The sequence below is a fragment of the Myxine glutinosa genome, chromosome 5, assembly GCF_964187855.1.
Source record: "Myxine glutinosa chromosome 5, kmMyxGlut1.1, whole genome shotgun sequence".
NCBI lineage: Eukaryota > Metazoa > Chordata > Myxini > Myxiniformes > Myxinidae > Myxine > Myxine glutinosa.
This window is the reverse complement of record NC_136265.1, coordinates 172,183,895-172,196,870: the sequence shown is the minus strand read 5'-3', so window position 1 is coordinate 172,196,870 and position 12,976 is coordinate 172,183,895. Positions and strand designations below refer to the sequence as shown.

The 12,976-nt window shown below is 46.1% G+C and overlaps 1 protein-coding gene across 4 annotated transcripts in view; it reads left to right on the top strand.

Moving 5' to 3' along the window:
* LOC137426725 (girdin-like) overlaps positions 1-12,976 on the top strand; it is a 193,566-nt gene that overhangs the window by 156,700 nt on the left and 23,890 nt on the right. For 2 of the 4 annotated variants that reach the window (XM_078779084.1, XM_078779082.1), the window contains 4 exons: positions 102-350; positions 6,027-6,101; positions 6,466-6,549; positions 7,238-7,485. In XM_078779084.1, coding sequence (XP_078635210.1) covers positions 102-350; positions 6,027-6,101; positions 6,466-6,549; positions 7,238-7,485 — 656 coding nt within the window. The remainder of the gene's footprint in view (positions 1-101; positions 351-6,026; positions 6,102-6,465; positions 6,550-7,237; positions 7,486-12,976) is intronic. The other 2 variants (XM_078779085.1, XM_078779083.1) reach the window with 2 other exon arrangements.

The window sequence follows — 12,976 nt, the reverse complement described above, 5'->3', positions numbered from 1 at the left end:
CAAGCTTCAACTTTCAAGACAATGTTGGCCCTTGCTTTTCCCATCGATTACACAAACCGTCTCGGCTACCTTAATCGCACCATTCTGTCCTTCCCCTCCAGCCATGAATGATTTAGGTCCAGGAAGCCTGTCGGTGGTGACTACCCCCTTGCCAGCAGTCATATCTGCTTCTGATGCACCTATGCGGGAGCGGCAGTTACGCTCTGGCAGTGTGGATGGGCTTGGAGACCCGGAGGAGCCTGCAGTCTCAAAATGGAGGAGGCGAGACCTTGGCTGCATGGCCTTCTCAACGTCGGCGATGCACATGATTGCTGGCCCACCAAGTCTCACCATACATCATGCACCTGAAGGTAACTTGCCAGAAACGTGGTGGATTTCTCATCTGATTGGGCTTTTCTTGCCAAACTTCTCGTCTCTTTGTGCCTTTCTCTTGATGTTTTTTTTTTTTTTGTTTTTTTTGGATACAAGACCAAGCCTTGTGAAAGAGCAAGCATTAATCACACAAAAAGTCAAACTGACACATAAAACATATAATAAGGGGAGCGGTAGACAAGATGGGGAGAGAGGAGGAAGGACACAAACACAACATTTGAGAGCAGGGACATCGAGAGATCTGTGGGAGGGAGATGGCTTGGGTGGAGGGGGCGTGGGAAGGGGGGGGGGGGGGGAGAAGTATAAAACACATCGACACTGCAAGGACTTCCAGGAAAGAAGTTGGAATTTCAAAAAAGTGGATCTGGGGTGAATTAGCAGAGGTAGAAAAGATCAAGGTTTTGGATGGGGGAAGATAAGGGATGGTGGTGAACAGCTGTTTTAAAGACCTGGAGGGAGGAGTGGGATTGAAGAGAGTGAGGGAGTTTGTTCCAGAGGCGGGAGAAAAGAGGAATGAAAGAGTGAAGGTGAGCAGAGAGCCTAGATTTTGGCAGTTTAACCATAAGAGGGTTGCTGGCAGATATTGTGCGACCTGTAGGAATATGCGGGGGACAGAGCACAGATAGAGCTGGGGGAGCAAGGCTGGAGAGGAGTCGGTAGAAGACAGAAAGACCACCAACCTGCCTGCGGTGAGTGAGTGAAAGGCCCTCGGAGTTTGCTTCATCGCGGGAGATTCCAATGATTCTGAAAGCTTTGGTGTCAACAGCGTGAAGCCGAGCTAGGTGTGAGGCAGGAGCACCGGCCCAGAGGGGAGAACAGTATTCCATTGAGCTGTGGATGAAAGCCTTGTATGTGGTGAGGAGCTCAGGTGTGCCAAGGAAGGACTTCGCACGACGGAGGATGCCCAGTCGGCGACTGGCTTTGGAGGCCCGCTTGGAAATGTGGCTTTCCCAGGAAAGATCATGGCAGATAGTGAGATCCAAAAGCTTCAGCGACAGAACTTCTTGGAGAGGATTTTTGAGAAAGTAGATGGGAGGGTTGTCCAGTCGGTCTTTTCGGAGAGACATAGTAAGAGTGTGAGATTTGTCAGGATTGAAAGACATGCTCCGCTTGTTTGACCAGTCTGTGATTTTGTCCAGGTCTGCAGAGAGCGAGTAGGCTGCAGACAGTCGATCTGAGGGATGAGGGATGGAGCGGCAGAGAGTGGAGTCATCAGCAAAGAGATAGAGAGGATTTTCCAGAGTCAGAGAGATCATTGATGAAGACCAGAAAAAGCACAAGGCCCAGAACACTGCCTTGGGGAACTCCAGCCTGAACAGGAAGGGGAGATGAGAGAAATCCATTCAGGGCCACACGTTGACTACGACCAGAGAGGAAGTCCGCAAGCCATGCGTGGAGATTTCCATGGATACCATAGGAGGAGAGTTTGGTGAGCAGAGCTGGGTGCCAGACCATATCGATGGCACGTGATATGTCAAGGGAGACAGCTCTGATTTCCTGTTTGGCATTGAGGACCTCCATCCATTGTTGAGACAGCAGAAGCAGCACGTCCAGAGTAGAATGAACTGGTCTGAATCCAAATTGATGTTCTGAGATCAAGCCATTGGCGAAGAGAAAGGATTTGATATCCGAAGCAATGATGGATTCCATGACTTTGCAGATAACTGGGAGCAGGCTGATTGGTCTGTAGTTGCAAGGATCTGTTTTTGCACCTTTTTGTGCAAAGCGGTAATGTTTGCTGATTTCCAAGATGATGGCACATGACCTTGAGCAAAAGAGAGGGTGAAGAGAACAGAGAGAGGGTGAGATAGAGCGGCAGAGCAGGATTTTAGGACCTGTGGGCTGATGCCGTCTGGTCCAGTTGCAGAATCAAAGTCGAGGTTTGACAAAAACTTCACCTTCTCAGGAGAGAAGGACACAGAGTCCAGGAGCAGTTGGGTTCGACTAGGTAAGGTGGGAACAGAGAGAGATGGGTTTGGGACACAAGATTTTGAGGCAAACACAGAGTTGAGGCATTCGGCTTTGTCACGTGTGGTGTCAACTGTGCAGCCATTTGAGGTAAGGGAGCGGATGGAGGGGGAACAAACACCAGAAACGGATTTGACCAGACGCCACCAGGATTTGGAGGAAGGAGACAGATTTAAGAGTTCATTCTTGAGTGTGGAGAGATAGTGCTTCCTGGCACTCCTGAAGGTAGACACAAACTTGTTCCGAGCTTGGTGGAAGGAACGGAGATTGCCTTCAATTGGATTAGCCTTCCAAGAAGCAAAGGCAAGTTGTTTCAGGGCAACTGCCTCACCACAAGATTCAGTGTAACATGGACGGGAGGAAGGGTAAGACAACTGAAGGCGAGATGGGATAAATCTGTGCGTGACAGAGAGCAATTTACTTTGGAAGAATTCCCAGGAAGAATTGATGTCAGAGGCAGTAGAGATGGGAGACCAGTCCAGATGATTGATGGCTGCTTGAAGACCGTGCCAGTTGGCCTGAGTGAAATGCCAGACTCGTCGACAATGAGGAGGCTCTCTGAGAATGGCCAGAGAGATATCCACTTTAACAAGCACATGATCAGAAGAACCGATTGGAGCAGAACAAGAGCAGCAGACATTTGCAGGGAAGTTTGGCAAAACCAAGTCTAGAAGAGAAGATACTCCGTTGACTGAGATCCAAGTCGAGAAATTGACAGATTGTGTCAGTCCCAAAGAATCGCAGAAGTCCTTTGCTGAGATGCCATGGCTGGTGAGAGAGGAACCCACACCCAGCCAGCTGACACGATGACTGTTGAAGTCGCCACATATGAGGAAGAGAGAGTTGGGATGAGTGGATAGAAGTTGGTCCATGTTGTCAGGCAGCGGAATGTAAATTGAGTCTTCACTGTTTGGAGGACGGTACAGAACACATATGAACAAAAGGTGGGAGCGGAGAGGAAGCCGTAGCCAGAAGTACTCCTGGGGGTGAGGTGGAGAGAGGGCAGTGCAAGGAGAGTGAGCAAGAGAGTTTTTGATATAGATAGCAACCCCACCACCAGGACGAGGCTCAGGTCTATCATACCGGAGGAGGGAGTAACCAGGAAGAGATATTAAGGAATCAGAGACATCTTGAAGGAGGAAAGTTTCTGTTAAGCAGATCAAGTCTGGATTGTCAGAAGCAACCTGAATGGAGAGATCAATCAGGTTTGAGCGAAGGCCCCGGATGTTTGAGGTCCATACCGTTAATGAAGAGAGAGTGGGAGCATCAGGTGCAGGGCAGGGGAGGGGAGAGGTGGGGTCAGATGAAGGATGAGAGGGGGAGGTAGGGAGAGCAGTTGATAGTGTGTCAGAGATTACCGAAGAGTTACAAGAAAGGGAAGGATGAGGAGGATGAAAGGTTTGATGGTGATGGGATGAGGCACAATGAGGGGTTGTTTGAGGTGGGGGCAGAGGAAAGTAGAAGGTTGGAGGAAGTGGAGGTATGAGATAGAAGGGAGACAAAGTGAGGAGGAGGCAGGTTTGAGGAGGAGGGGAGGGGGAGAATTGGAGAGGGATGGTAGGAGGGGGGAGATTTGAAGGGGAGGGGTTGGGGGGAGTTTTGAAGGGGAGGGGTGAGGGGGGAGTTTTGAAGGGGAGGGGGGAGATTTGAAGGGGAGGGGCAAAGTGGGAGATTTGGAGGGGAGGGGTGAGGGGGGAGTTTCGGAGGGGAGGGTCAAGGCAGGAGATTTGGAGGGGAGGGGCGAGGGGGAAGAATTGAAAGGGAGGGGGAGGAGGGAGTTTAGGATGGGCGGTGTGAGGGGGGAGTTTAGAAAGTGGATGATCAATGAAAAACGAACATTTATTACAAATTGGGTTTATTGTGATTTTCAAGTTAGCGATCCGTTTAAGAACAATAGAGGAGGGGTGGAATGAAGGTGAGTTTAGAACATGTAGGGAGGAAGAATTGTAAGAGATTGAATTTTTTTTTAAGTGGAATGAGTTGAAGAGGAAATTGAAAAGGGCCTTTTAAATAGGAAGAAAAACAGCATGTTGTAATATACCACTGAATAAAACACTGCAGGGGAAAGTTTTAACATATTTAAATAATATTTAAACAGAACCGTGAAAAACAATCTTATGTTCACAAAATACCAACGGGGAGAGGGCCTTGAGGGACAACCACGTGTCACGTGAACAGGGCAAAAGGTGGAAGACAAGGAGATAATGGGGGCGGGGCGAGAAAGTGCACATGGACAGAAGCACACGATGAGACAGCAGTACATGTGGAGAGAAGGAAATATATGTTTTTTTTGTGGGGGGGGGGGGGTGATTTAAAACGTTAGACAAAGAGTAGATTTTCGGGGGAGAAGGGAAAAATCTAAGAACCAAGCAATACAGCGAAGTAAGGAACTTAAGTTAACAAACACTGACGGGGGAAGCCTCAGGTTACAAGGCCGCGCACGCGGAGCAAACAGAAAATGATTAATTAATTACGAGTTACAGGAAATTCAAACCAAAACTAACTAGAAACACACAATAATGCATAGACGATAAAATAATGAGTGGAAATTTGACAAATACACGAATGGAAAAATACTTAACTTTTGATGCCTGGAGAGATCAAAAGTCGCCACCTCGATCGAGAAACCAGAAGCGGAAGTCAATCTGGTTTGTGACTTCATGACTGATTTCCTCTGCACAAGTTAACTGTGTCTGATAAGTGTTTTTCTCCACTCTCAGAACACACAGTCAATCTATATGTTGTATACAAATTGGCCCTTGTATGTCTTGTATCTAATACTCAATATTTCGTTCCTTGTCAAAATAGAAATGAAAATATTATGAAGCACCAGACTCGAGTGCATACCTCCGCCAGGCTGAAGTTTTGTGTCCACTGCTAGGCCAGATTTGCATCCGGACCTCAACCAAAATATTTATAATCGGCTTGTTCTTGTCACCTAACCAACTCATCCACCAGGTTTTGTCATAAATCGTCCATAACCTTTTGAGATGTTGTACTATATATCGCTTTTGGTTCCATCTCTCAATGGTGAAGAATCACTTTAAAATTTCTTATATCCAGATCCAAATCCTAATCTTCATCAAAATTTCATCCATTCGTCTTTGTCACACACCCAACATGTCCACAAAATTTCCTCCGAATACGTCCACGACTTTTTGAGATATCCTGATCACAGACAGACAAACAGATAGACAGTGGTGAAAAACTTTGGTGGTGGAGGTAATTAATCAGGGTTTGGTTTTTCAAGGGGTCATCTCATTTACTGTGCTGCAAACGCACTTTGATGATATTGAGTCACTTTGTTTTATATTGAGAACAAAGTACAATCTACAATTGGCGTATTTAAAGTACAGTATAATGAGCCCGCTGGTGCTCAACAGAGGAAGATGAGATAGCTGTGTGTTCCTGTGCTGGTGTCCTTTGTTGTACAACGCTTACTCGTTGCATCAGGCTTAATTAAAGGAGGTTGCTTAGGTACATCCTTTCAATTTAAAGATTATCGTGACGAGTTTCCACACAGTCCAAAGGGAATGCAATGGTCATACATGCTGTCGTAAACCATGAGCTAGCTGGCTTCAACTTAGCAACATGATCATCATTTTCAGCCAAGTCTCACCTGGATTACCTCTTGTGAAAAAAGCCCAGACCTGAGTGATGTGCTTCCCTCAAACCCACCTCCACAGGGCTTGCATCTTCTAATGACTCTGTTCGAAGCCAGCGAGACCTGCAGCCATCCCGGCCCACCTCAAACCAAACCTGTAAGTATCTGCTGCTTTTTTACCAGAAAACATTGGGGACATGATGCACACCGTGCGTCATGCCTTGAAGTGATGATGTTGATGGAATTGGCCGCTAGGACTAAGCTCTTGGCCTGGAATGAATTCGTTTATTCCATGATCAATTGCCTTGACGAGCTAATTAGCGTAACCCTTCATACATCTGCCATCACCTTGGATGGCCAGACATTCAAATACAAATATTGCGACTGAAGTATAAATTATTTTTCCTTTACTCTGGAAGGCATTACAAAGTTATGTTTAAGGTGTCGTAGTGGTTTTTCCATACCATCCGCTGTCTCGTGCCCCTCACGCCCACTGTCCTCCTTGCCTCTCCTGACGGGAGCCCTGTGTGCAAGCGAAGCTCCACAAAGCAAGGATGGCTTCGGTCAGGCACGCTCTGTGTGTCAGATTCCCTGCCAGCTCTGTTGTAAGTTCTTTCGACAGGCTGGCGTCGTTTCTTACGTTTGTGCAACTGTCAATTCACATGCGCCATTGCTGCAGTTTTGCTGGCTTTGCTGGGGATCAGTGGGCAGGAGCATGGCAGGCCAAAAAAACAGATACTGTTGCAAAAAGTAAAAGCTTCACTATTGCTTCAACCATTTAACCTGTAGACTGGCCCTAACGTCCCACACCATCAGCACCTGCTCATGCTGTTTTACAAGTCCAGCCTAGAGCAGTGCCAATATGCTTATGTGTGATGATGATAATAATGGAAGCAGCACCATTTCTGCCAAAAGGAACTTTGCTTTGCAGCCAAGCCTTGCCTGTTTGCTCTCCGGCCTTGCTTTTGTTGCATGGGATCAGTGTATACGTGTCGTCCTTCTCATCAATCATGATTTATCTGTGATGAAAACATGCAGATTGTTGTTGTTGTTGTATTTTCTTTAATCACATGCATGATTGAAGGACTCGATTGATGCATTTGCTGGATAAGCTTGCAAACCTGATTCAATTTTGGTGCTGTGCCGGAAATAAAACCGGTGACCCTTTTGTGCTTGCTCATATAGCGTCATCGGTTTTCGTTCCGTCATTGTGACGCTTTTGCTTGCTGTCCTTTTTGTTGTACACATGGCATCCAAATTATTTGGGACTTCCATGCCTCCCCCATTCTTTAGTCACCGGTGGGTTCAACACCCCAGAGAGTCCCACGGAGAAGTCAGTAAAGGACATAGGACCCAACGCAACACCCGTGACCAGTCAGGCTGCAAGCTCGGCCACCTCTCAGTCAGACCCCACGGGGACGGTGAGCATGTCGAGCTTAAAACCCGGGGGGTGCAGAGCAGAGGTCGTGTCCCCCGGCAGCGAGCTGGTGAGCCTGGAAGAGTTCCTGGAAGAGAGCAACCGGTTGTCTCCAACGCACCTGGTGCGGATTAAAATTTATCAGGAAACTATAATTTTATGGCCATTAAAAAAAAAATTTTTGCATGAAAATCATACGATGTATAATTGCGTGTGTTTGTTTGACTTGTGTGCATTCCTAAACAGCTGGACAGAATTTGTTGAAATTTGGTGGTTGTACTTGGAGTGTGCCTGGGAAGGTTTTTAGTGTTAAAATAATTCATTCTCAGGAAATGGGTGGTTTGGTGGGGTGGAGAGTAGAAATACACAATTTTTTCATGTAAATTCTTCTTCTATCACCTTCCTGGTCTTGCACCCTCTGCTCTTTCTGTGCTTTGCACCCTCTGCTCCAACCCCCTCCGCCACCCCTCCCCCAACACCACAGGTTTCTGCAGGGCACACATAGTCCACTATCAACCCCTTTCTGGTGAAACTCCAAAATCACTGCTCACCTCCCCTCATTTCTTCCTATTTTCTTCCCCCCTGAGGAACCAACCTCCACATTATGTTCAATCAAACTCTTTCCTCCAGGTCTTCAAGACAGCTGTTCACCACCATCTCAGATCATCCTCAATCTAAAACCATTATTTTTTTTATTTTTTTTTACCCTTCCATGAAAACCATGATATTTTCTACCCTTCCAAATTTCCAATTTTCCCTCCTGAGAAATTCCTTCTATATCCATCTTGTCCACCCCATACATCCTCTCCTACCCTTCATTCTTACCCACACCCATTGTTCGTCCAAGCCTGCCTCCATCTTGGCCTGCTGTTGGTGTCCGCCCCTCTCTCTCTCTCTCTCTGCTGTTCCTTTTGTCCTTTTGCATCCTGATCCGTTCAGTGTACTGGCACTACCTCTTGCACGAGCCTTGACAATGTATACAAATATGTGCATCATGTAGCCCGGTGGGAGAGTGTAATGCAAATCCTCACGGTTTACAGTATTTTAATAGCACAAGCAAAAATGCTCGTTCCCAGTGACAGGAAATGTTTAAGTTAGTGTCAATTATTAATTTTTATTTATTTATTTTTTTTGATACAAAATCGAGGCTCGTGTAAGAGCTAACATTAATGACAAAAAAACAAATGGACACATAAGACGAAATAAAGGGAGCGGGACACAATGTGGGGAGAGCGGGGGAAGCACACAAGTACAACATTTGAGAGCAGGGACATCGAGAGATCTGAGGGAAGTAGAGGGCTTGGGGGGAGGAGGCGTGGGACAAGTATAAAACACATCGACACTGCAAGAACTTCCAGGAAAGAAGTCGGTATTTCAGAAAAGTGGATCTGAGGTGAATTAACAGGGGTAGAAAAGATCAAGGTTTTGGATGGGGGAAGATAAGAGATGGTGGTGAACAGCTGTTTTAAAGACCTGGAGGGATGAGTGGGATTGAAGAGAGTGAGGGAGTTTGTTCCAGAGGCGGGAGAAAAGAGGATTGAAAGAGGGAAGGTGAGCGGAGAGTCTTGATTTTGGCAGTTTCACCAGAAGAGGGTTGCAGGCAGATCTTGTGCGACCTGAAGGAGTATTTGGGGGACAGGGCACAGACAGGGCTGGGGGGGGGGGGGCTCGGGCAGAGAGGAGTCGGGAGAAGACAGAAAGACCACCAACCTGCCTGCGGTGAGTGAGTGAAAGGCCCTCAGAGTTAGCTTCATCGTGGGAGATTCCAATGATTCTGAAAGCTTTGGTTTCAACAGCGTGAAGACAAGCTACAGTAGGTGTGAGGCAGGAGCACCAGTCCAGAGGGGAGAGCAGTATTCCATTGAGCTGTGGATGAAAGCCTTGTATGTGGTGAGGAGCTCAGGTGTGCCAAGGAAGGACTTCACACGACGGAGAATGCCCAGTCGGCGACTGGCTTTGGAGGCCAGCTTGGAAATGTGTTTTTCCCAGGAAAGATCATGGCAGATTGTGAGACCCAAGAGATTGAGTGACAGAACTTCTTTGAGAGGATTGTTGAGAAAGTAGATGGGAGGGTTGTCCAGTCGGTCTTTTCTGAGAGACGCAGTGAGAGTGTGAGATTTGTCAGGATTGAAAGACATGTTCCACTTATTTAACCAGTCTGTGATTTTGTCCAGGTCTGCAGAGAGTGAGGAGACTGAAGACTGCCGATCTGAGGGATGAGGTATGGAGCGGCAGAGAGTGGAGTCATCAGCAAAGAGATAGAGAGGATTTTTCAGAGAGTCGGAGAGATCATTGATGAAGACCAGAAAAAACACAGGGCCCAGAATACTGCCTTGGGGAACTCCAGCCTGAACAGGAAGGGGAGATGAGAGAAATCCATTTAGGGTCACACGTTGACTACGACCAGAGAGGAAGTCTGCAAGCCATGCTTGGAGATTTCCATGGATACCATAGGAGGAGAGTTTGGTGAGCAGAGCGGGGTGCCAGACCGTATCGAAGGCACGTGATATGTCAAGGGAGACCGCTCTGATTTCCTGTTTGGCATTGAGTACCTCCATCCATTGTTGACACAGCAGAAGCAGCATGTCCAGAGTAGAATGACCTGGTCTGAATCCAAATTGATGATCAGAGATGAAGCCATTTGAGAAGAGGAAGGATTTGATGTCAGAAGCAATGATGGATTCCATGACTTTGCTGATGATTGGTAGCAGGCTGATTGGTCTGTCGTTGCAAGGATCTGTTTTTTCACCTTTTTTGTGTGAAGAGGTAATGTTGGCTGATTTCCAAGCTGAAGGCAGATGACCTTGAGCAAAAGAGAGGGTGAAGAGAACGGAGAGAGGCTGTGAAAGACCGGCAGAGCAGGATTTTAGGACCCATGGGCTGATGCAGTCTGGTACAGTTGCAGAATCAGAGTCGAGGATTGACAGAAACTTCTCCACCTTGTCAGGAGAGAAAGACACAGAGTCCAGGAGCAGCTGGGTACGACTGGGTACGGTGGGTACAGAGAGAGACGGGTTTGGAACACAATATTTTGAGGCAAACACAGAGTTGAGGCATTCAGCTTTTTCACGTGCGGAGTCAGCTGTGTAGCCGTTTGAGGTAAGGGAGGGGATGGAGGGGGAGCATACACCAGAAACAGATTTGACCAGACGCCACCAGGGTTTGAAAGAGGGAGACAGGTTTGAGAGTTCATTCTTGAGTGTGGAGAGATAGTGCTTCCTGGCACTCCTGAGGGTAGACACACACTTGTTCCGGGCTTTGTGAAAGGAAATGAGATTGCCTTCCGTTTGATTTGCCTTCCATTAGGCGAAGGCAAGTTGTCCCTGGGCAACTGCCTCACCACAAGGTTCAGTGTACCATGGACGGGAGGAAGGGTATGACAACTGAAGACGGGATGGGATAAATCTGTGCATGAGAGAGAGCAGTTTACTTTGGAAGAATTATTGCATGGAAATTTAAATTATTGCATGGACTTTAAAAAGGTTCATTGTGTTGCACTCTTTGTTTCACTCAGAGCCAAAATTCTGAGCTACTTATTCCAGCCAACGCAAAATGGTGGTGCAAAATTGGGTGGCGGAGGTTGTATTTGTTTTAAAAGTGGGCAAAACATAGATATTTTAAATTGTGTTACTTCATGAAGATCTGTATTAAATAGACAGTACTGTACTTTAATTCAGATGTAATCCAGATGCACAGCTTTTCAAATGCAGTGTGGGAAGCGGCTGATGTAAATGGGAGACAGATGACCGCATGGAAAGACACCACGGTTCGCAATATTATATATATATATATATATATATATATATATATATATATATATATATATATATATATATATATATGTATATATATATATATATATGTATATGTATATATATATATATATATGTATATATATATATATATATATATATATATATATATATATATATATATATATATATATATATATATTGTTACGGATACGGGGGACGGCTCTCCCGTTAGCAAGGGGTGATTAGCCCCTTGTCCTGTTAAGCTCGCCGTTTCCCCGGTCCTTGTACTTGTAACGCTATCTCACGGGATGGAACGGATCAGGGTTATGGGTCCAGGGTCTATCCCGAATACCTTTATCCGTCCCTCCGCAGACTAGGGAGACAAGTACTGCTCGAACCCCGGTTTGGATGGTCTAGTTAATTGCCGAGCGGTTTTTAGCAACCCGACGTTCGAGCCATTACCAAAGACTCACCCGATTCTCAACGTTGGCCGAATCGCGCCACGTACACTCAATATGGAAACCTCTAAAGCGACCGAACGAGAATGAAGAAGAAGAAGAAGTACGGAGGAATAACAGGATTTATTAATTATTTACACAAGCCAAAGCAAAGAGAGCAGTCAAGGTTATATACAGAAAATGGAAGGAGTAGGAAACACAGTGAAATCATTAGCTTACCTATACAAGCTTAATTAATAAACCCCAGGACAACGTTAAAGACAGACGGACGATCACACTTACACGGGGAAATGCAGGCAGGAATGAATGGCTTGGAGATGGGTGGCTTTGAGAGGCAAGGAAGGTTCAGCGGGTACTGGGCACGGTCGGGCCAGAAGGCACCGCCGTCAAGAAGCCGAGCTTTGGTCCCAAACTGCGCGGGCGAAGTTCCTTTCTCCGTACTGCCTCGTGCGCTCCTTGCGTTGCCCCGGTCCGTTTCTCCTGCAGCGCGGCACGTCTCACGGCGGCTCGGTCACACCTGCTCGTCTCCAGCGCATCTCTTGGACCCAGAACTCATCCCTCCTCTCAGCTCATCTCCTTTTGGGAGCATCCTGCAGTGGGTTATATAGGCCCCGCCCTTCACCCTTTTCGAGCCTTCCCCAAACGTTCTCTCTCCGCCCTCTCTAGCCAAACCCCTCGTTCTGGGTTGGATGAGCGGGGCCGACTTACTCCTCCCCTCTATGACGAGGTGGAGACCCGCCTTTCTTCTTCGTCGTTACCTCGTGCGTAATGGAGTCAAATGCAGCAAAGTGGACGGCAGATGAAAATGCAGCAAAGTGCCTAAAGAGTCAATTGCAGCAAACCTGGCAAACCTGGCACTTGGAAGCTGCCATGGGGCGTCGGAGGGGCCTACTCTTATTTAATTCGGTGCAATGAAGAGTCAACCTATTGGGAAACACATCCTTAGCCTACATAGAATAAGGGACTAACTATTTAAGAGGATATATGGTGTCCTGTGTGTAGGTTTATGGAATTAACTAAGAGGACGAGCTTCGACCTTTCTTTACATTACGAGGGTCAGTTACACACAACAAAACCATACTTCTCACATTCGTTCCCCATTCTCAAAATCGTTACACTTCTCAAATTCGTTACACTTCTCAAATTCGTTACACTTCTCAAATTCGTTACAATATATATATATATATATATATATATATATATATATATATATATATATATATATATATATATATATATATATATATGTATATATATATATATATATATATATATATATATGTGTATATATATATATATATATATATATATATATATATATATATATATATATATATATATATATATACATATATGTATATCCTGAACTACTGGACAAAATAAATTGAAGAGCAGTACAGTA